The sequence below is a fragment of the Periophthalmus magnuspinnatus genome, chromosome 8, assembly GCF_009829125.3.
Source record: "Periophthalmus magnuspinnatus isolate fPerMag1 chromosome 8, fPerMag1.2.pri, whole genome shotgun sequence".
NCBI lineage: Eukaryota > Metazoa > Chordata > Actinopteri > Gobiiformes > Gobiidae > Periophthalmus > Periophthalmus magnuspinnatus.
In genome coordinates, this window is record NC_047133.1 from 7,570,907 (window position 1) to 7,594,022 (window position 23,116).

At 39.5% G+C, this 23,116-nt stretch overlaps 1 protein-coding gene across 2 annotated transcripts in view; it reads left to right on the forward strand.

Annotated features, from left to right (window-relative positions):
- The window catches only part of sstr3 (somatostatin receptor 3), a 46,762-nt gene extending 24,113 nt beyond the window's left edge, over window positions 1-22,649 (forward strand). The window contains exon 2 of one of the 2 annotated variants that reach the window (XM_033971881.2): window positions 20,811-22,649. In XM_033971881.2, coding sequence (XP_033827772.1) covers window positions 20,887-22,323 — 1,437 coding nt within the window. In that variant the 5' untranslated portion in view covers window positions 20,811-20,886 and the 3' untranslated portion in view covers window positions 22,324-22,649. The remainder of the gene's footprint in view (window positions 1-20,810) is intronic. The other variant, XM_055223816.1, reaches the window with a different exon arrangement.
- The last annotated feature ends 467 nt before the right edge of the window (window positions 22,650-23,116 follow it).

The following is a 23,116-nucleotide window of genomic DNA, read 5'->3' on the forward strand; positions in this document are numbered from 1 at the left end:
AACAGGGCGCCCATGAAAAAGAAAGGTCTTATTGGGTCTCCCTGCAAAAAAAATAATAAAAAATGGCAGTCGAAAAAGTGAGTGTGACTCGTTCGCCTCCAGTCAAATAAAGATCATTGAGGTCAGCAGTTATAGGCCTAGTTCTGTATTTGGGAATCCGACCGCGAGTATCATAGCAACCAAAGAGCCAATCCGGAGCGAGGCTGTTGAAGATAGCGTTCCTTCCGCCCACCACAGAAGAACTCAGCCTAAAGATGCAGGGTGTGTGTGTTAAACATGTGTGAATGAAACAAAACACAACTCCAGGTCTGTTTGTGATGAGGAAACAACATTAGAACATAGATCAGAAAAAAGCGTAATACGGGATCTTTCATACTTAGTAATTCTTGAGCTGCACTGGCTGATGAGTTGCAGAGGTAAACGTGTCCCTGTTTGAATGACATAGCACCGTCGTAATCCTCATTCAAGCACCTGAAGCGTAGTTCGTTTTAGATCTACACACGTCTGTTATAGCCTTGGGTTAATTTTAGGTGTGAATACTGTAGACGTGCACCCATCAGTTTAAACATCAGTTATACAAACACAAATGAACCTGTGGGTTGCCATTTGCTGTCACTGAAGGCCTGTCATTCAGAGAGCTATTTCGGGTTGTTTGGAAACTGGCTGTAGACGTCGGATCTGGCAACCTGCGGTGACGAGCTCATTGTGCTTTCCGACTGCGTTGAGGACCAAAACAAAAAATATAATATACTCAACTTTTACTCATATTTAAAGGGCCCATTTTACACTATTTTGTGATTTATGTTATAATTTCCTCGTCACAAACAGACCTGGAGTTGTGTTTTGTTTTGTTTTCACGCATGTTTAACACACAAACCCTGCAGATTTAGGCTTTTCTGTTCCACTTTGTGATGTCATGTAGTGCTCCACTGTGTTTTTAAACTCCATGCATCCCAACTCGAATCATTCGGATGATTTCAGCCCTGGAATTGCCCATCTTGACTGGACAAAAGGTTAAAATATAGCTGTTAACTTGAAAACTACCACTTCATGACATCACAAGGTGAAACAGAGCATTTTGAGCTCTAGAAATCCAGACAGATTAATAATAAAGAGTTACTCAAACATGTGTGAATGAAACAAACTACAATTATGCATAAACAAGATACAAACCTGAATCATTTACAAGGTTGTTTTTTCAGAACATACTCATGATCTTTTCATCCAGTCCAAATGATTAAAAGTGTTTTTCCTTTTAAAGAGAGACTTGTTTGTGTGACTGTACGTGGGCTGAATATGTGGAATGCTCTGGATTTACAACAAAAGCAATGCCAAATTATTCATAAATGTAAGTTTAAATATAAAGACAGGTATGTTTACGTGTGTTGTCATACTGCACTGTCTCTGTACACTGCTGGTTCTACTTGTAGTTTCCTCATCATTGTTGGTCTGCGCTGTCTTTTACCATTGCTGGTGTTCTTGTTCTGTTCTGTTTCTCCGTTTGTTGCTTTCTAACAGCGCTTCATGGTTACTTACACTGTATGTCTAATGTGCTGTCAGTGACCTTCTGATGCAGTTATTGCCATGAATTGAAACAAGTTATATCTATTTTTTTTTCAACTGGAAAGAAAGCTGAAACAAAGCATTTAACTTTTATTAAAATGAATTTTCAAGCTTAAATATGAAAACAAATGTGCATTAAGTGTACTGGATGCATGTATACTGGCTTCTTGTGTTCATTAATCTGCTCAAAAAACCCGAAACAAAAAAAAATAAAAATAAATAATACATATATTTTTTTAAACCTGATGTGATATGCAGTAGCTACATCTGTGGGATTCACACTTGTAATGTAATAGCGCTCTGGAGGGGGAGTGACTTAGCATGAGAAGAGGGACTCAGATTGTGAAGCATTAAACTGAAACTAATTTTAATACATTGTTTTTAGTGAATATTGCATTTTCAAAACAAACAAACAAAAAAAAAACTCTGACATGGTGATCTAAATATGTGCACCGTATTTTCCGAATTATAAGTCGCGCCGAAGTGTAAGTCGCACTGAAGTCTAAGTCGCACCGGAGTATAAGTCGCACCAAAGTATAAGTTGCACCGAAGTGTAAGTCGCAACGAAATATAAGTCACACCGAAGTATAAGTTGCACCAGCCAAAAAATGCGTAATAATGAAGAAAAAAAAGATATATTTCACATATAAATCGCATCTGAGTAAAAATCGCACCAAACTATCAAGAAAAGTGTGATTTATAGTCCAGAAAACACAGAATATGCAAATGAATCCCCCCATACGTTTCATATCTCCTCTATGAGAAATCCCCATTCCCATTCATCCCGTTGCCTGTGTCCAGATGCCTTGGTTGTACAGCCCTGGTCTCTGTCATGTTTTTCCTTAGATCTGGAGCGATGGAGCTTTTAAAGTGCAGCTCTGACCTTTGTGATGGACGCTCCGTTTGTGGTCCGAACGTTTGGCAGCGCTCATCCATGGCATTTCACCACGCTGACAGTTAAAGTGCCTGGATTTATCTGGACTGTTTGTTTGAGATTCCACACTGAGCCGTCTCTCAAACAGCAGGAAGAGGCTATATAGTGTTGGATGATGTTATAATTTCACATGGAGGGCATTGGCTTATGTAACTCTACGGTCTAAGTCGGAAATAACAGTAGATTATAATTTATGCACAATAATGCCATAGAAGTAAAACAACAATAAGACAAGGGGAAGTGTTCAAACCAGTCAAAATTTTAATATTGCAAGTTATAAATGAACGTTTCAGAGTGATTTTTTGCTTTTGTTGTCATTAGGTCCAAGTAACACAACAGAGCATAACCGTCGGCCTGTCACGATAACACATTTTGAAGCACGATACATCGCTAAAAAAAAGAAATATCACGATAAACGATAATATTAAAACTCCTTTAAGTCAATGACACCATAACAGTAAAGTGGCTTATTCAACCCTTTACAGCTCAAATAATAAATAACAAAAATCTCGCCTTTTTTACTTTTTTGCGTAGCGGTTGTTGAGTTCAAATCTCCTGCACAGGCCGATGTTTCGTTTTGGCCGATGTGTTGCCTAGAACGTACACACAAAGCTGTATTTTAACACTTTAATATGAAGAGGTAACTTTGATAAATGTGGTCTCTAAAAGTGCTCGGTGGGAGTTTGTGGTAAATCTGAATGACGTTTGAGGAAAATAGTCAAATTCAGCCCCATATATTGGCCTAAAAATATCGACAGATCTTATCGGTCATCACTTCCTCTGGATTCTAAACAATCGGCATCGACAATGAAAAATAAAAACCATATCGGTCCGTGTCTGATTTCTGACTGCAGCGGCTCAGTGGCAGCAGGAGCAGGTTCAGGAGGAGGACAGGAGGAGCAGCTGAAGGGAAACTAACAGGTCAATATTTTAACTGTCAAATATCAAAGTTCATCCAAATGCAGGGCACCGCCATGTTGGATTTTGTAACTCAGAACATCCGACCTCTTTCTTGAAGCTTTCAGGACAGAATTGCCCTGCAGTAATGGTGTTTTTCTGAAGTAGCATAAAAGTGCTCTGAAACTGTGGGAGGACGCAGGGCCATTCAGATGTCACGCCGTGTCTGGACTTTCACAAGTTTCTATAGTTTCTTATCAAACTTTTGAAACTACTGTTGTCGAGATTGTGCAAGGCGCGGATTTTTGCTCCTGTATCATTATATTATCAAGATCATATACAGACGCAGCAACAGGAAGTCACAAGTATCTCAGGTCTTTTTAAAGGTACAGTATGTAACTTTTTTGAGGAAGATTTCAAACTGAATAGCGACATTTCAATGAGCAAATTAGCATTAGCTGCCAATAGATGCAAACTGTGTTTAAAGGATACTCAGGCCTAAGGGGCAGTTGTCTGGACGTCAGCCCCAAAGACAAGCCTGCGTCGGTGAAGTCCTTCATCTGAACTTTCCTTTGCTAATCGATAGTTGTCTCTGTTTCTCTGCTCTGAGACACAGGCCCGACCTGCCTCCAGTGTCGACTTATCAATATTTAATGTTAAGAGTAAAGCACTAACACTAACAGCCTGAATAAAGCCTGAAAAAAGACCTTAATTAAGTGATTACTAACACTGAACTATTGTTAATAAGCCTTTAGTTCATGCTGGTCTCCATGGAGATGCTCTGGCTGGAATGTTCCACAGTATGGCAATAAACTTATCTATCTTGCATTTATTTAATTTCAGTTGTTTTTGTTGCTCACAAACACCTTAAACTACCTGGAAGCCTTAGCCTTTTGGTGTCACTTCATTGTCTCCATGGAGATTTAATGCCATACTGCGGAATTTTATAGGGAAGCAATTATATCTCCAGAGACAAGTTGGTACAACCTCCACCAGAAAATTTACACAGCACTAACCTGGCTCATGTGCACCACTCTGAAGTGACTTCTACACATGTATCAATCTGGAATGGCTCTCATCCAAAGTGATTAGAAAACACAGAACGTCATGACGAATCTGAAATGTCGATAGTGGAACAAGCTGAAAAATCAAGAGAGAAAACCAGAAGAAAGGAAGAAGTGCTTCTTCCCTCTGCACGTGTTTCATAAAGTAAATAATCTGGATTTTCACAGTGGCTGAAGTTCGTCTGTCGGCGTCGCCATGTTTCTTTTGGTTCTTGAGCACTTCTCCTGTAGCTTCTGCTCAAACCGTGCGTTCTGCTCTGTGATTGGCCCGTCAGCTGCTGGGCAAATTTGATCATTACAGCAGGAGTCTCTAAAGATGGATTCTTGTGAGTTTGTGAACTTTTGTGAACTGATATTTGTGAGTTAAGATTAAGTTAATAAAGTTTATCTTAATAACTCAAAAATAGAGAGACTCCATCTTGTTGGTCAAGGATAGCATGGTGCACCTTTAAGTCTAACTCGTGTAATTGCTTAATATTCACCATTATTTATGTTACTTCCTCTCTACCCCAGGCTATAACTGGGTTGTAACACTGATACTTAAGGTAAGGTACACTTAATTTGTCCTCTGCATTTGACCCATCTCCTCAGGAGCAGTACTTGGGGATCCACCTCCATGATCTTGTTACTAGACTCGGTCAGGGTAACCTTAGCTGGAGGTCACAAAAAGGCATTAGTGACAGCTCTACTTACAATCAGCCATTTTGATTGTTTCCTCACATGAGCCATGCGTCAGTGCAGATCTAAGGATGTAATTGATTGCTATGACAACCCATTTGGGAATTCCTGGAAACAGCTCATCAGTCCAACAACAACAGTCTTTTCACCTGCTCCCCCTCAGTCCACACAAGACTGTAACGGGCTATGATGCAACCTGCATCTAAGGAAATACACACGTATTGCATAAGCTTTACTTTTTGCCTACTTTAAAATTGGACATTATAATAGGCAATTTGAAGTAGACACCGGAGAGCCCATCGAAATCCTCTCACATCAAAGATCAGATTAATTTTAGCCTTAGCTTGGTGTCCTATATTTCCCCTTTAAAATCAGCAGGAGGTAGAAGTGGCTGTGGAGAATATTGATTACTTGTGTGGCTTTGGTCAGATGTATTAAAAAGTGGAGCATGACACTGTCCCATATTATAACTGTGTTGTTTTAAACGTCCCATAGGAACAAGTGCTCCAGCATCGGCGTGCTCTGATATAGTTAGTCATTTTTTTTTCTTTTTATTTGATTTGATTAGATTTTTTTTTATTTACCCCTATTCAAATAAACCAAATCAGTAAATAAATTAAAATAAACAAAACTGGATTGAAGCAAGCATTAAAATCTAACAAACTGGATACGTATTTGAGCAGGTACTGGTTATGTACTGGTCAGAAGTAGTAACAATACAATAACATTTTCAATAATATCATTTCTAAGATAATCAAGTTTTTTTTTCTGATTCTACCACATGGTCCTGAACATTAGACGACTATTCTAAAACAAAGAGGTAAAGGTTAAAATTTCACGTCATAATTTGTAATGTTCATATCTAGTTTTGATAATAAGTTAATATTACTTTGAAACAGTTTTTTTTTATGTTATATTTTGTACTATTTTATATCTAAATCTCAATATTGATCTAAAACAACGGCGAAAAGAAACAAGTCTGCTGAAATCTGGCTGAAAACTGTAGCAGTGATTCCCGCCTGGCGCCTTATGGAACATCACTGCACACTTAGTTAAAAGTTCAGAAAAGCCAGTTTGGCACAAGATCTCAGCTTTAAAGAGCCGATATTACACTAAAGAGATCAGTGCCGTTCTTGAAATGTTTGCTCTGACTCAGCATGTCAGCGAGTCCACCCACAACAGAGGACGCACTCTGGACCTGCTCATTACAGTAAATATTTCAAATGTCAGTGTGGTGGATGTTGCTCTGTGTGATCATTTCTGTGGCCTGTCTGTTATTCTCAAACCACCGATGATTTGTTGAACTCTGAGATTAGTATTGGGATGAGATCGGATCGGTATCAGCAGTTGCAAATATTAAAAAATAGGAGCCACAAAAAATCTCCAGGACCTCACTACCACAGTTTATGTAGAACAAGGGAGAGGTGTTTGTCGCACATTATTGGAATTTGCAGTAAACAGATTAACGAACCCTCCAGCCCCACTGCCATCAAAACTAATGTCCACATCTAAGTGCAATGAGTGCAGTATTCCTTAATGACACGGTTCAGGGCATCAAAAATGGATTGATTCCACAACACAAATAACAACCCTGCAGTACTGAACAATTACCGACCCATCTCAAATCTGCCGTTACTTAGCTTCCTCCAAATGAATAACTTCTTTAACACTGCACCGAGACTGGTCTTATCAAGGTGACAAATGACATCTGCTTGAACACTGATACAGGCAAAGTTTCAGTCCTGTTACATCTGAGTTCTGCCTTTGACACTGTTGATCATGGGATCCTCTTACAGAGACTAGAGGACTGGGTGGGCATCTCTGGTACAGCACTAAACTGGTTCAAGTCCTGTCTGAAAAACAGGAAGTACTCTGTTGAAATTGGAAACTGTCTCAGATCACATGGCTTTGGCCTCTGGAGTGCCTCAGGGGTCAATTTTGAGGCCCATTTTGTTCAATCTCTACATGCTGCCAATATGGACCAGTGGATTCACTCTGCCACTGCATCCAACAGATCAGTGTGTGGAAGTCATAGTTTTTGGCCTATAGAAACATAGAGAAACAATCACCTCCAGTCTCTCTCTCTCTCTAAAACCGGCAAATCAGGCTAGAAATCTAGAGATCATAATGGATTCTTTAACAGTCTCGCCAAATAACAATAACTAACATCTGTAGTTTTTTTACCATCGAAAAACATTGCAAAAATTAAACGTATACTAAACCAGACTTAGAGAGACTTATCCATGCGTTTCTCTCCAGTAGGTTAGACTACTGTAACATCCTGCTCACTGGCCTCTCGAGCGTTAACACAGCTGCAGTACATCCAGAACACTGCTGCTCAGGTCCTGACTAGAATAAGGAAGTACTTCACACATGCGTCCTGTGCTCAGGTCTGTGCACTGGCTCCTGTGGCTCAGAGAATAGACTTTAAAGCAGCTCTGATCGTGTACACGTCTCTCCATGCCCTAGCACCAAACTACATCTCCGACATGTTAGTGCCACATGTCCTGGTTGAGTTCTTGGCTGTTTAGCTTTGCATATGGGTTTTATTCTGCACTATTCTCTTTTAATGTTCATTTAACGTTGATTATTTGTGTTTTGATTTGTTTGTATTGTGATTTTAATGTCTTTTTTATTCTGTAAAGCGCGTCGATTATTGTGCGTACCAATTGTGCTATACAAATGAACTTGCTTTAATGGATTTTCGTTCACATTTTTCTGCCACCTCATTAGTGACCTTTTCATTTTATTTCTAATTGTGTTTATTCTATGTAGCACCGGTTTTACGTTTGGCGCAGCGTCCAGGCAGATTATTGTAAAGAGCCTATTGATCCCGCGAGTGTCTTTACCGGACACATCATTAGAGCTCTTAATAAGTACAGGCAACTGGGCCAGATTAGACATTGTATAACCTTTGGCCTCTTCCCTTTGTTTACCAACTGAATAGACGTATTGTTCACAAAAGGCCCAAGAAAAGGCAGATGACGTCAAAGGACACAATACGGTAGAGATGGAGGAGTAATGCGGAGGGCTGCTACAACACAATGGAATAACAACAACAGGGAACAATGGCCTTAGATGCAACGCTCCCAGGATCAGGTATTTTCACAGTTGATCAGGAAGAACATTCAGTTAATGGAAAAAGGCTGTTTAGATTATACAGAGAAGTTTTTGAGTGTGAAGTTTTGAGTATGAAGCCCTTACTTAGGATCACATATTGTATTTATTTATAGCAAAAGGAAAATTCAATTCTAGCAACTGGACAAAGGTTTTGGAAGATGTTTCGCTGCTCATCCAAGACGCTTCTTCGGTTCTGGTCAGATTGTTGGTGGACACTTCCTTTTATCAATCTGTACGACACTGAAATCTAGGACGTTTTCACACTGCCACTAATGAGGTTGATGTAACGGAGAATTCACCCTGAGAGCGGTGTTTGGGCCAGTGTGAACCCAATAGTCGCACTCTGGACCACAGTAAACGGCCGGTCCGAGAGCACTTGAAACAGGCGGTCTCAGAGCAGCTCCACCCACACTTTGGAGCGTCTCTACCTCACTCTGGAGTGGGAACAAGTGCAGTTTGAATGCGGCCAACGTTGGGCCAAACTACGCAGTCTGCCTGGACAGTAAAGTGCTTGGAGTTGGACGACTTAACATGGAGGGCAAAGGGAGGGAATACTCAGAGCATCAAAAGCTAAATTGAATCTTATAAGACATGTTAATGCGTTGTTTTCAGCAAATATAGCATTTTCCAAAACAATAAAAGGAAACATGGTGATCTATATCAGTATGTTATATGTTACAGTTAATACCCCACAGATTAGCCTCTCTTTAAGCGCTGGTTTTCATTTTATAGGGAAGATTTTAGGTTTCATTTGGATCTTAGTCTAGAAAGATACATGTGGATTTTCTATACGGAGTGATATCAGTCTGGTCACAACTCCCACGACCGTCCAATCATATCAGTTCATTTGAGTGACGCATGTGAAATGAAGGAGCTCATTGGTCACCTGTCATTTACAAACAAAATCACTTTTCCTTCACTGCAGATTAACAGCGTTTAGTGCTTTGCTCACTGATCCTATAGAAATTCACAGTATTTTTCAAATGTTTTCTGGCTAATTCACCTGTCAATCACGCTCATTTAAACTCAGGGTGATTGAACAGTGACCAGACTCACATCTTCGTAAAGTACTGGAGAAGTTTGTATTTTGACTCCCGGGCTACGTCATTACATCTTAATTCCGTGTTCATTATGATAAAAACATTGAAATGCTTTGGTTTTTAAAGACATTGACCTTGGCGCAGCGGAGTTACTTCAGCTCTTCTTTCATGTCGTCCCTTCGTTTATATTTCAGTCCTGTTACTTGAGTCTATTTGAAGTCTTTTGTGTTTAGGGGGCCCCCAGCTGAGATCTTAACCAGACCGAACTCGGACCCCCCTCTGTAATGCTGAGCAACAGACAGAAACATGGAGCAGAACTCAAAGGGGTTTATGCATCTGGAGCACGTCTGAGGATGTGATTCTCACTTTGAGATGTGATCATGTGCTATAGATAGACATGTTTAACTTATTCAAATCAAGATCCAGTCATTTCAACTCATCAGTGATCTACAGTTTTTTTGTTTTTTTGCTTTTTTTAAATGAAAACATCAACAGCCAAAGCATGTAGTTTCAGATATTTTTGTGTTAAATGTAGGTTTGTCAAAAATATATATAAATAAATGAATAAAAATACTACTTAATGCTGAAACTAATAACAAAACTCAATACCAATTTGAAAAAGTATTATTTTTTCATTCAAAAAACCCTCTATTCCTGTATTTTCTGATCTATTCTAATGTTGTTTCCTCGTCTCATTCGCACATGTTTAACACACAAACCTCCATATTTACGACAGAAAATACTCTGTTCCACCTTGTGATGTCATCATGTGGTAATACAGGAAGTGCTCCGCTGTGTTTTTAAACTCCACACACCTTCACTAGAATCATATGGATAATTTCAGCCTTGGAATTGCCCAATCTCTACTGAACCTTAGGTAAAAGGCTGTAGCTGTTATCTTGAAAACTATCACTTCATGACATCACAAGGTGGAACAGAGCATTTTGAGCTTTGGAGATGTAGACAGACGGGTAACAACATTATAACATGACTTAAACCTCACGAGATTCAATTTTGTGTAATATAAGACCTTTAAAATAGATTCAGGAAAGGTCAAACTTTGCCCTTTTTATGTAATTCAATACTGACATAAATGAATCTGAATACTGAATACAAATGAGCATGTTGTTTCAATACTAGTTTTTTAGTGCATATATACATCCTGTGGTCTAATTTCATATAATCAACAAGTAATCAGGGAAAAAAATGAATAAACACAAAGCTAAATCTAAAAAAAAAAAAAAGAAAAAATCATTATCTGTTTACTCTGTTGCCTCAGAACATATGCCCATGTCCATCACACAGAAAACACATTTGGGATTTGACCAGGACTAAACCTGCCGACCAGCTCAAGTGTGAATGTTTGTCTATAGGAGCATGTGTGGGCCTGAGGTGTCAGACTGGACATGATGTTTCAGTGAACAGAAGCAACACGAGGCTGATGTGGAGACAATGTGACACTCAAGAATGAATGGCACTGTACCTCCAAGAAAACAAGAACCAGGTTTCAAGTAGACGTGTTCTGCTTGTGTCTTGTATACAGTTATAATCTGTGACACCTGCGGATCATTGTGTTATAATTTACACATTTAAAATCACAATATTGATCTAAAACGACTTAATAAAAGAAACAAGTCCGCTGATTTCCGTGTTAGAAAACTGTCCAATGGGAGTTGACATCGCTGTAAACATCATCACAACAGAGCAACGTGAAGTTTTCTCATAGACTGTATATATAAATGGACATAGCTAACCTGCTAGCCGCCACGGTCCAAATAGGGGGTGCTTCTGGCTCCATTGGCTTTGGCTCCAATTCACTTTACATTGAATTGTCGCTCCTCTCTCTGTAACTGCTGCTGTCAGAGTCACCATTTTGATCTTAAAATGTTCGTATTAACCCGCTCTACATGATCCTGGTGGCTTTATTTCGCTATTGTGTCCGCAAATCAAGACATGAACATTAGCAAACGGTTTGATCGATAGCGGCTCACTCCCTGCTAAACCAGCGGTGCAACTGCTCGCTCCAGATTGGCTCTTTCCGCAAGTATCATAGCAACCAAATATATTAACATTGCTTCAGATTCACTGCTATAACTGCTAGCCTCGATGTGCCTCATTTGACTGGAGCCAAAAGCTATAGGTGACATCACACTCACTTTGTCCACTTTGAAAAGTGGAAAAGAGAGAAGTCTGCACCTCCTATGAATAACTGCAGATCACGCTGGAGTGTACTTTTTGTTTTTCATTTGAACCAAAATGACTACGCGACGCTGCCGATTATCACAGATTAAGAAAAAAAAATTGGAGAAGGAAGTAAGTAAGTCACAGTGGGCGAGTGAAAAAGTGAAAATGAGGGTTTATCGACGCAATGACTTTAACCCTTTATGGACTGAGCACATTATAGACCAGTACAGCTTGCCTAGGCTTTTTTATATTTTTTTTTGCCAAAAAGTCATGTTAAAGAATGTATCAGCATGTGCTTTTGCCTTTTCTCACACAACTACCTCTACTTTACATAATTATTTTTGCATCGAATAACTGAGTGGAAGTATCCCGACAGCACCTGCGCTCTGATTGGTCGTCTTTGAGTAATGACAGTAACATAATTAAAGAGCCACATGCCTCTGCTTTGAGACGCCCTTTGAATTTACATGATCGCACAATTGTTTTCGGAGTTACGGTAATGGAAAGTCTGCAACCGCGAGTCTATCGGCAGAGATAGCATCTGACGCTATAGGGCAGGGGTGTCAAACTCAATTTCACCGAGGGCCACATCAGCAAAATGGTGGCACTCAAATTTGCATAGATGTAAAAATATGACTGTGTAACTGCGTATCTCCTGATAAACTGACATTTTAAGACATACGTTTTAATTTACCTTGTCGCGGGCCATATAAAATGATGTGGCGGGCCGCATTTGGTCCCCAGGCCTTGAGTTTGACATATGTGCTATAGGACAATAAGAACAAATAAGAACAAACATGCAGGAATCACTCCAAATACAACTTCAGGTGAGGAAATGGTGCTCGGAAACAACTATAACATGATTTAGCAGAACATGTTGGTTTGGACAAAAAAGGTGTTAATTGCCGGCAAATTAAATTTTTTGAGACGCGTTAATTCCAAAAAGAGTGTTACAACGACACAAATATTAAATAAAGTTAATCAAAAATGGTGAAATTTCCAACTGAACCGCTCAATTTATTTCACAAACTGATGTCAAAACCTCGTCTCGTCTCATTCTCGTGGACCCGGTCTCGTCTTTGGCCTCCTCTGGTGAAAACGGTGTCTCGTCCCACCCTCAACATCTCCACTAATCTGCCCCAAGGCGAGTGTGGCTCTGAACACAACACTCTGAGCCCTAATACGAAACAAGTGTAACGTTCGGTGGGAAACTCGGCCGCCGCGCTCACTGGAGATGTTATTGTTATCATTTGTTATCCCGGCTTCTTCCTCGGAGCGTTTCGTTTTCATTCCGAGAGCACACCCTCGGCTTTAATTCTTATTGTGGTGCAGTTGACGCAGTTTGTTTTGATTTGCGGCGGTGATCTTCTTCCCCCGGTTTCCATGGAGCTTTGTAAACGAAACGGCATCCTTCTTAACAAGATGGAAGTGTAGATATTGAAAATGATTAATGAACAATCAAAACAAAGTGCTCATGCCTTGGATAAAATGCATGTTCTTGTATTTGTTTTCTTGTGTGTTTGGAAATTGAATATCTTGTGTGTTGGTTCTGCACCTGCTGCCTCCCACTTAACCGTCTCAAGTCCACGAGGCTGTGTATTGTGTGGCTTTGATCGTACCGTGTACACGCTTAAAATCCTGCAACTTTTATATGAAATTGAGCACTGACAAAATAAAAATGCATTAGCAAAATTATAGTTGATTAACTTTTACATCTGCCTTTTAAAATGGAACAAAAAAAAAGCTTAAAGAAGATATTTCACTGTGATTTTTGGACTATGAAACACACTGACTTTATGAAAGAAACTCAGACATTTAAAGTAATGATAAGAACAATAACAAAATATTTGGAAATACACATTTGTAGATATGAATCATAAGGTGAAATGTTGGTTCAACAAATGAAAAAACATCAGTCCTCAAATGTTTTATTGCCAAAAGAATTTTATGTTTACAAAAAATGTGCCCAAGCTTCAACAATGTGAGATTTTTGAAGATTTGATTGTGTGTTGAAATGATTTTATTCTAGTAGAAGGACAAGGTAGTGATTCAATATTTTGATGTTTTCTTGGGGGCAAAATAACTACGCCATTAAAAATAATTGTCTGGACGTAACATCTGATTTATAATTTGAAGTTAATGTAATGTGACAATGTGATAAGTGGTGGAAGGTAACAAAGTAAAAGTAGTAAAGTACAGAAACCTAAAATGTCTTCTTAAGTACATTTTACAGTGGATACTTTTTGCTTTTACTTCCCTACATTTGAGAGCAGGTGTCTGTACAGTTGTCCCTCACTATATCGTGGTTCATCTTTCGTGGTTTCGCTGTTTCATGGATTGTTTTAGCACAATTTTTCATGCTTTTTTTTTACAGAGTATGAACGTGCATTGTGTTCTGCGTCCTGATTGGCTGTTGGACTGTAGACCATTGTCCATCAGTCTCCTCCGTGCCGTGTCTCCTGTGCAGTACAGAATGTGTTCAGACAAATTTACATAAACGTTGGATCGCAGTGTGACTCTGAAGTGCTGTACGTTTGCAATTTGTTTTCTCCCCGACAAAACCCACAATGTCGATGAAACGTTCTGCACCGACAAAGACGCCGACGAAGGTTTGAACTTTGAGAGAGTTTAAACGAGAGAGAAATGTGAGAAAATGTTAATGCCTGTGTGAGAAAAGTGTATAAAGTGTGTGGTGAGGGGTTTTACAGCCAAAAACATAAAGAATAATTGTAAAAAATAAAGCTGATACTTCGCGGATCTCGCCTGTTGCAGGTTATTTTTAGAACAAGGGACCACTCTACTTTCTACTCCACTACATTTTTGAAGTGGACTGAAAAGTAAAAAGTACTTTTCATATGATTTGAGGGTTATTTTTTACCATGTTCGTGGCAACATCCTGAGTTTGAGTTCGGCTTTGAGCAAACAAAAATAAACACACAAAATTCATAAGAAAAAAGAAGAAACTGATTTGAATTGTTACTGTTGACTAAACTATGTCTCATTTTGAATTTATATCACTACATTTACACTTTAACTAATAAACAACACTTGGGTGAAATACTTTTACTTTTTATTCTTAAGTACTTTCATAAACCAGTGCTTGAATACTATTACCTAAGTTGATTTCTTCATGTGATACTTTTACTTTTACTTTTCACCTCTGTATCTGTACTTTTTACTTAACTAACCAAACTGAGTACTTCATCCATCAGTGAATGTAACACAGTCGACATAAAGCGTTTGTCCCGCTCACGGGAAAGAGAAACCAAAACCTTTACTCAAGTAAGAGTACTAATACTTCAACAAAATACTGAATAAAAAGTGACTGAGGTAACAGGGTTGTTCTGTGTTTAGCTGTTTCGCTCACCAAATACCTTTTGAACAACGTGATGATATAAAAATAGCCAACAATACAGTGTTATTGAGTGAGCTGTGAGGCTAGTGAGGGGTGAAATGAAATGTCAGCAAAGCATTCTGGGAGTCCACGGGAGGTCTGTGCCCAAACCATTATCCAAAGAGCACAGCCATTTTTAGCCGAATTTGACAGGTTTGAACTATATTATTTTTGAGTGCTTTGATTTTCAAGAGAAGTGTTTTCCAACGAGGGGTATGGGGACGATTGGGCGTACGGGACTGGAGAAAAACGAAGGAAACTGGGGTCGATCTGCAAAATGTAAGCGATTATAGATTGCTCAAATGTGCACGATTCAAATAAATGAGACTATACAGCTATAAAACATGATTAAAACATCTGAAAAGTCAATTTTGCAGAATACGTCTGATTTACAAAGTAAACCGTCACTTATCTGCGTAACAATCGTGCCCTTTCTTTAACGTTTGAGGGAAAAAACAACCTGAAATCGTCCCGCTTTGCTTCCCTTACGCAGAAATCGATGACCTCCCCCTAAAAAAAACCTAGTCGTTAATGAGGCAGACAGTTTGAGTAAAGTCACTGTGGAACATCGTGCTCCTGAGGGAAAGGCTCCTCTCTCCGCTCAGGGCAGCTACGTTAGAGTCAGACACGTTTTTGAGCCAATTAAGTGCGGTTTTCTCACCCGATTGGGACAGATGAAGCTGAACTTGTCACGGTGAAACCCGCTTGCCTTGTTAATAATATGGGCGCCTGTCTGTAGGAGTAACACTGCTAATGTGGAATACTGCTTATGGTTATGTAATGCACTTGAGTTATGGATACCAGAGGTTATTTTTGGTTTTTGTTCCAATTGACTCTACGTAATGTAATAGCGATGTCAACTCGGTGGTGTGGTAGTAGCTGTTTGTATCGAAAACCATTTCTTTTGATAAGAATTTATATGGAACAACAGCAGAAAGTAGAAGTGAGTGACTGAGTTGGCTGGTATTAGATGTTTTTTTTGGTATTTACATGTAAAAAGGCAGATTAAACTCACGATTCACAAGTTTAAAGTGCTTGTATTGCTCTGATTCATGTTATGTTGTTTCCTCATCACAAACAGACCTGGAGTTGTGTATTTTTTGTTTCATTCACACATGTTTAACGCACAAACCCTGCGTATTTAGGCGTCGGAGTTCTTTGCTCAAACTCAAACACTCTTCCACCTTGTGATGTCATCATGTGGTAATACAGGAAGTGCTTCACTGTGTTTTCAAACTCCAAACACCTTCACTAGAATCATTTGGATAATTTCAGCCCTGGAATTGCCAATCTCTACTGATCTAAAGGTCATTTGTTGTTAGCAGTTAACTTGAAAACTCACACTTTATGACATCACAAGGTGGAACAGAGCATTTTGCAGGTGCTGAGAGTCCTTTTAGGTTTAAACTTAACTATTAGCATTGAAACTGGCAACTGAAACGAGAGAATGGAGTGAGGCTCATTCTGTGTTCTGATTGGATGACGCACAATTATAACATAAAGAACTTGTCCTTCTTGTCCAATGTCCTTGTAATTAAGAGTAGAGTTATTGTCAGTCAGTGCTATATTTAATTTGAACATATCTACCTCAGGGACACAGTTAGGTCATGTTTATAGAGGGAAAAAAATCTAAATTGTTATGTTGGCCTTTAGTTCCTCTGAAAATCAATACTTCCTGTCTTGCCAATGCAGCTGTACATCGCTCACACTGACATACACATAATACACAATATTACAATATCTGTTTTCCTATGATTTCACATTCTGCAGAGTCTATTTATGTTTGAAGGTCCTATACTACACAAAATGTACTATTGTGAGCTTACAATGAGCTAATGTTTTATTACTGAGCAGGTAAAATGAATGAATGAGTGAGGATAGTGATGACGTTATAACTAGTTTTGACATTCAGTTTCAGGGTTGAGACTCCATTCTCTTTTATTTATATTTTCCTTTACCTTTCTTCCCTTTTTATTTTCCTTACTTTCCTTAATTTTTTTCCCCTTTTCCTTTTTTCTCTCTCCCTTTTTTCCCCTTTTTCTTCCTTTTTTTTTCTTTTAAACACAGTGGAGCACTTCCTGTATTACTACATGACATCACAAGGTGGAACAGACTGTTTGAGAGAAGAACTCTGTCTAAATCTGCAGGGTTTTTGTGTTAAACATGTGTAAATGAAACAAAACACAACTCCATGTCTGTTTGTGATGAGGAAACAACTTTATAACATATATCAGTAAATAGTGTAACACGGGCCCTTTAATCATTTTAATGGACGCCCGTGTGGATGTGTCCAGTTCTTATCCAATCTGCCTGAACAATGGTTGTGATGACTGCAGCTCACCTACAGTGGAAACCTACAGTCATGAGCTCATTTACTTTTCTCCCATGATCCTTTGCTGTGTTTTCCATTGTGAATTACTTAAAGGCTTTGTGCTAAACCATCAGGTCTTTTATGTTGAAGGTCCTCAATAGAATTCAAGATGATCAAAGACAAAAGAGTGTGTAAATTAGGTTAAAGGATTATTATTATTATTATTTTATTTTATTATTTTATTTTTTTAATTAAAGCTTATATATTACACAAAATGCATTATTGTGAGTAATGTTATAATGTTGTTACCTCCTCAAAAACAGACCTGGAGTTGTGTTTTGTTTCATTCACACATGTTTGAGTTACACTTTATTATTCGTTTGTCACGTCTCCAAAGCTCAAAATGCTCCGTTCCACCTCGTGATGTCATGAAGTGGTAGTTTTCAAGTTAACGGCTACATTTTACGATTAGCTCTGTAAAGATTGGCAATTCCAGAGCTGAAACGATCCAAATGATTGTAGTGAAGGTGTCTGGAGTTTAAAAACACAGTGGAGCACTTCCTGTATTATCACATTATGACATCACAAGGTGGAACAGAGTGTTTTCAGTTTGAGAGAAAAACTCAGGCTAAATATGCAGGATTTGTGGATTAAACATGTGTGAATGAAGCAAAGCACAACTCCAGGTGTGTTTAAGAACCCGATCCTCGAAAATTTACATAGTGCACCTTTACATTTTGATTGATTAAAGAAAGGGTATTTAGCAAAATGGACTTTTTGGAGATTATAACGTTGTTTCCTCATCAAAAACAACGTCATCCACACATGTTTCAGTAGTACTGTGATCCCCGGGGCCGTATTCGAACCCTCCTTATGGTTAGTTTTTCAAATCTATCCAAAGCTCCGCCCACAAAGCGACGTCACTCATGCTTCCACACGACTATTCTGCATAAAAAATACAAAACATGATACAAAACAATACAGTACAACTTGACAAACCTGATGTGATGTGCAGTAGTTTCATTTGCTGGTGCATGGTGCGACTGTTATGTGATAGCGGTCTGAAGGGGGAGTGACTTAGCGCGGAGAGCAAAGGGAGGGGAGCATCAAAAAACAAAACTGAAACTTATAAAATGTGTTAATACGTTGTTTTTGGCGAATAGCATTTTCAAAACAATAAAAGGAAACATGGTGATCTAAATACGTTATGTGTTAGCCGTTAACACTCTCTCTTTAATCCTGCAGCCATATATTTAATTATATAAACTATACTTAAGTGTTCCACATTTTAGTGAGAGCAAATATGTGTCTTAAGTCGTTTGTGAATAACCTTTGTAACTCCGAGAGCGCTCTGTGGGTATGGGTGGCAGTTTTAGCACGTAGCTTGTGGATATCCCCGTCTGGCTCTGTCCTCTCACGCAGCAGATGGTGACAAAGCGTTGGAGGGAAAAATAATAATCACATAGATACACAGATCCGACAGAACTGTATGAACATATGTGCAAGAAAACACAAGAAGGCTTTGTCTAAGAGCTTTTGTCAAATATTGGTTTGTTAGCTTCACTGCAACAGGACCAGCCTTCACTCTGGCTTTTATGGAAGACTTCAGATAGAGACTGATCCAGGTCTAAACCCAGGACTAAATCAGATCTAAACCAGGTATAAACAAGGACTAAATCAGGTATTAACCAGGACTAAACCACATCTAACCCCAGGATTAAGCCAGGTCTAACTCAGAGCTAAACCAGGTCTAACCCAGGACTAAATCAGATCTAAACCAGGTATAAACAAGGACTAAATCAGGTCTTAAACAGGTCTAAACCAGAACTAATCCAGGTCTAACCCGGGACTAAATCAGCTCTAAACAATGTATAAACAAGGACTAAACCAGGTCTAAACCAGACGCAAAGCAGGTCTGAAACAGGACTAAATTAGGACTAAACCAGGACTAACCCAGGCCTAAACCAGGTCTAACCAAGGGCTAAATCGGATCTAACCCAGGACTAATCCAGGTCTAACCCAGGACAAAATCAGCTCTAAACAATGTATAAACAAGGACTAAACCAGGTCTTAACCAGGACTAAACCACATGTAACCCAGGATTAAGACAGGTCTAACCTAGGACTAAAACAGGTCTAAATCAGAAGCAAAGCAGGTCTGACACTACATTAACCCAGGTCTGAAACAGGACTAAACCAGCACTAAACCAGATCAAAACCAGGTTAAACCAGAACCAAACCAGGTTTAACCAAGGACTATACCAGGTCTAACTCAGAACTAAAACAGATCTACCCCATAAGTAAAACAGGTCTGACACTGGACTGACCCTGGTCTAAACTGGGAATAAAACATTTCTAACCAGATCTGGACACAGCTGCAATCAGATGAGATGTAAAAGGTCTGTTTTGTTTTTCATATTTTTGTGCTATGCTCTTGTCCTTCCTCTGCAATTAACTGAAATGACCGGACATAGAAAACACAAATTAGTATTCACACATCCTTTGTTACAGCATGCTCTACAGGTCAAGTTTTCAAAGTGCTCTTTTTGTACCAAATAAACTGTTAATATTAAAGAGGCGGTATTATGCAAAATCGATTTCTCCCATGTTATAATGTTGTTCCCTCATCAAAAACATGACTGAAGAGGTTTTGGATGTCATCCATGCATGTTTGAGTAATTTAGTGATCTCTCCTGGGCCCTATTCAAACCCTCCTTACGGTTAGCTGTAAGGTTCTGTACAAAGCTCCGCCCACAAGCCTACATCACCCACGCTCCCACACGACAATTCTTCATAAATATACAAAAACATGGTACAAAACTCTACACAACAACTTGACAAACCTGATGTGATGTGCAGTCGATTCATTAGCCGGATGCAGCTGATTGTGTTGTTATAATGCTCTGAAGGGGGAGTTACTTAGCACGGAGAGCAAAGGAAGGGGAGACTCAACTTTTAATATATATATATATTTTTTTCAGAAAGTCTATGAGAAAAATGAATGGGAACTTTATTTACAGAGCTGGGGTTGTGTTGTGTAAATTCACGTTTGCTCTACTTCAGGACATTTTTGCGTAGTGTTTGAATCAAGGAGCGTCTGACAGGAAGTCGTGAAAACTTTGAACAGCAAGTTTACCAGCCTGATCCCATGTTTAGTCAAATGAGCGGTCTAACGTGCCAGAGACCCTTTAAATAACCAACCACTTTAATGTGAGACAAACCTGACATTAATGTTCTGAGACTGAATGAAGTTGAGGTGGCACTTTAAAACCTCAGAAAAACGCAACTTTTTTGAAATTCTCGGTTTTGACCACCAGTCTATGGCTCTTCAAGATGGCCACATCATTATAGACTGATGGCTTATATATCTCTGGACATAGCTAACCCGCTAAACGCTACTTTCCACACAGGAAGTGAACATGGGCTTCGCTTCCGGCTCCATCGACTCACTTCACTTTCTATTAAACACCTGTTGCCTCTCCACAGATCTCACCTGCAACTTGCCCTGATGCTGTCACCTACTTGTTTCCATGTAGAAAACCAGAAAAGTTGCATAGTGCACTTTTAAAACTGGCTTGCCTTGTTTTTTCTTGCATGTTCTAACCGCCTAATCTCTCCTTTTGCAGAGCAGATGGCCGGCAGCTAAGGCGTCGCAGGGAGCCACGCAGTGACTGAAAAAGAGGTTTGCCTTCGGGGGACGCTATGCCGCTTCTCGGGGCGGACATGACGGAGGAGCTGTTGGCGAACGGCAGCTGGGACAGTCCAACTCCGGGTGGGCTGTTTTTTCTCATGTTCAACGAAAGCGCTTTCAACGAGTCGCTAAACTCAACCAACTCCCCTGATCCCATGGGACCTAGCATAACGGGCGTGCTAATTCCATTGATTTACATAGTGGTTTGCATCATCGGACTGGGAGGGAATACTCTAGTCATTCATATAATCCTGCATTATTCCAAAATCGAATCTGTCACCAATATCTATATCTTGAACTTGGCAATCGCCGACGAACTTTTCATGATTGGACTGCCTTTCTTAGCGGTCCAAAACACGCTGCAGTCGTGGCCGTTCGGACCTTTTATGTGCCGTTTAGTTTTGACAGTCGACTCTATCAACCAATTCACAAGTATTTTTTGTCTAACTGTCATGACGATAGATCGGTACCTCGCTGTAGTCCACCCGATCCGGTCTTCAAAATGGCGGCGTCCGCAAATAGCCAAAATTATCAATGGGACCATCTGGGCGCTTTCGTTTTTAGTCGTTTTGCCTGTTGTGATTTTTTCAAATACTAATAAAAAAGGAAGAACTTGTAACATCGCCTGGCCCGAACCCTCAAATATCTGGCGGGCTGCTTTTATAATTTACACCTCTGCTGTTGGCTTTTTTGTCCCACTTTTGATTATCTGCTTTTGCTACTTGCTAATCGTCTTCAAGATCCGTAGCTCCGGCAAAAAAGTCCACGCCACATCGACAAAACGGAGAAAATCTGAACGAAAAGTTACGCATATGGTGATAATTGTTGTCGCGTTGTTCGTGCTTTGCTGGATGCCTTTTTATCTTCTCAACATCATAAACTTACTAGTAGCGCTACCTTCCGAATACCACGGCCTGTACTTCTTTGTCGTCGTTCTAGGCTACGCTAACAGTTGCGCAAATCCGATCGTGTACGGTTTCCTGTCGGATAATTTCAAAAGAGGTTTCCGGAAAGCGCTGTGCAGGTCTACGAGGAGGGTTGAAAATCACGAACCGATCGAGCGACAAGAGCAACGGGACGAGGTAAGGCGGGCGCTAATGCCACGGGAAAGTTTGAGAAGAGTTATCCGAGACGTGGACGAAGACGATGAAGATATGTCGGAAATGACGGAAATCTACCGAATCACTCAAAACGGGAATAGCGATTTCCGGAAGCAAACTTCGCAAATGCTTTTCACGGACAATAGACTGGTACCAGGGATGACCGAGATGTCGTCACCCGAAAAGAGAGACAAAATGGCTGACCCAAAATGTCCAAATAACTCAATGAACGGGTCCGGTCTGGGTGCTTCGCTTCTTTTGAATGGGACCAAAAATGGAAGCATCAAAACTCTACCAGAGGAGAACACGGCGGAACAGAGCACCTCCTTAGAGATCAGCTACTTATAACTGATCAAGAGAAAAAGTGGTTCAGCTTATTTGAACATTGGCCCCATTTTCTAAAGCTGTAAATAACCATTTTGAAGCACAAAAGGACTATATTTATGTAATGTATGTTTTGTACAAATGTTAAACAAATAGAAAGTTTATTAAAGACCCTAAATTACGCTATTTTCTGACCTATGTTATAATGTTGTTTCTTCATCAAAAACATACCTCACAAACCCTGCATATTGAGTCTGAGGTCTTCTCTCAAACTGAAAACACTCTGTTGCACCTTGTGATGTCATCATGTGGTAATACAGGAAGTGCTCCACTGTGTTTTTAAACTCCACACACCTTCACTAGAATTGTTTGGATAATTTCAGTCCTGGAATTTCCAATAGCTACTAAAAAAAAAAAAAGGTGAAATGTAGCTGTTAACTTGAAAACTACCGCTTGATGACATCACAAGGTGGAACAGAGGATTTTGAGCAGTAGACAGACTAATAATGCAGGTTACTCAGACATGTGTGAATGAAACAAACACAACTCCAGGTCTGTTTTTGATGAGGTAACAACATTCCAACATGACTAAAAGTTTGTGTAATATAGGACCTTTAAATGTGCAGAAATTGTCTCCATGAAGATGTTATTTCTTTGTCTGAAATATTCTGCAGTATGTCATTGAACTTATATCTTACATTTATTCGAATGCAGGTGTTTTACATGGGTAAAGAAAACTGTACAATTTAGCGGGTCGCCTCTTGACAGATCTTACTTTTAACTTGGGTAAACTTGACCCGATGACGTTAAGTGCTTG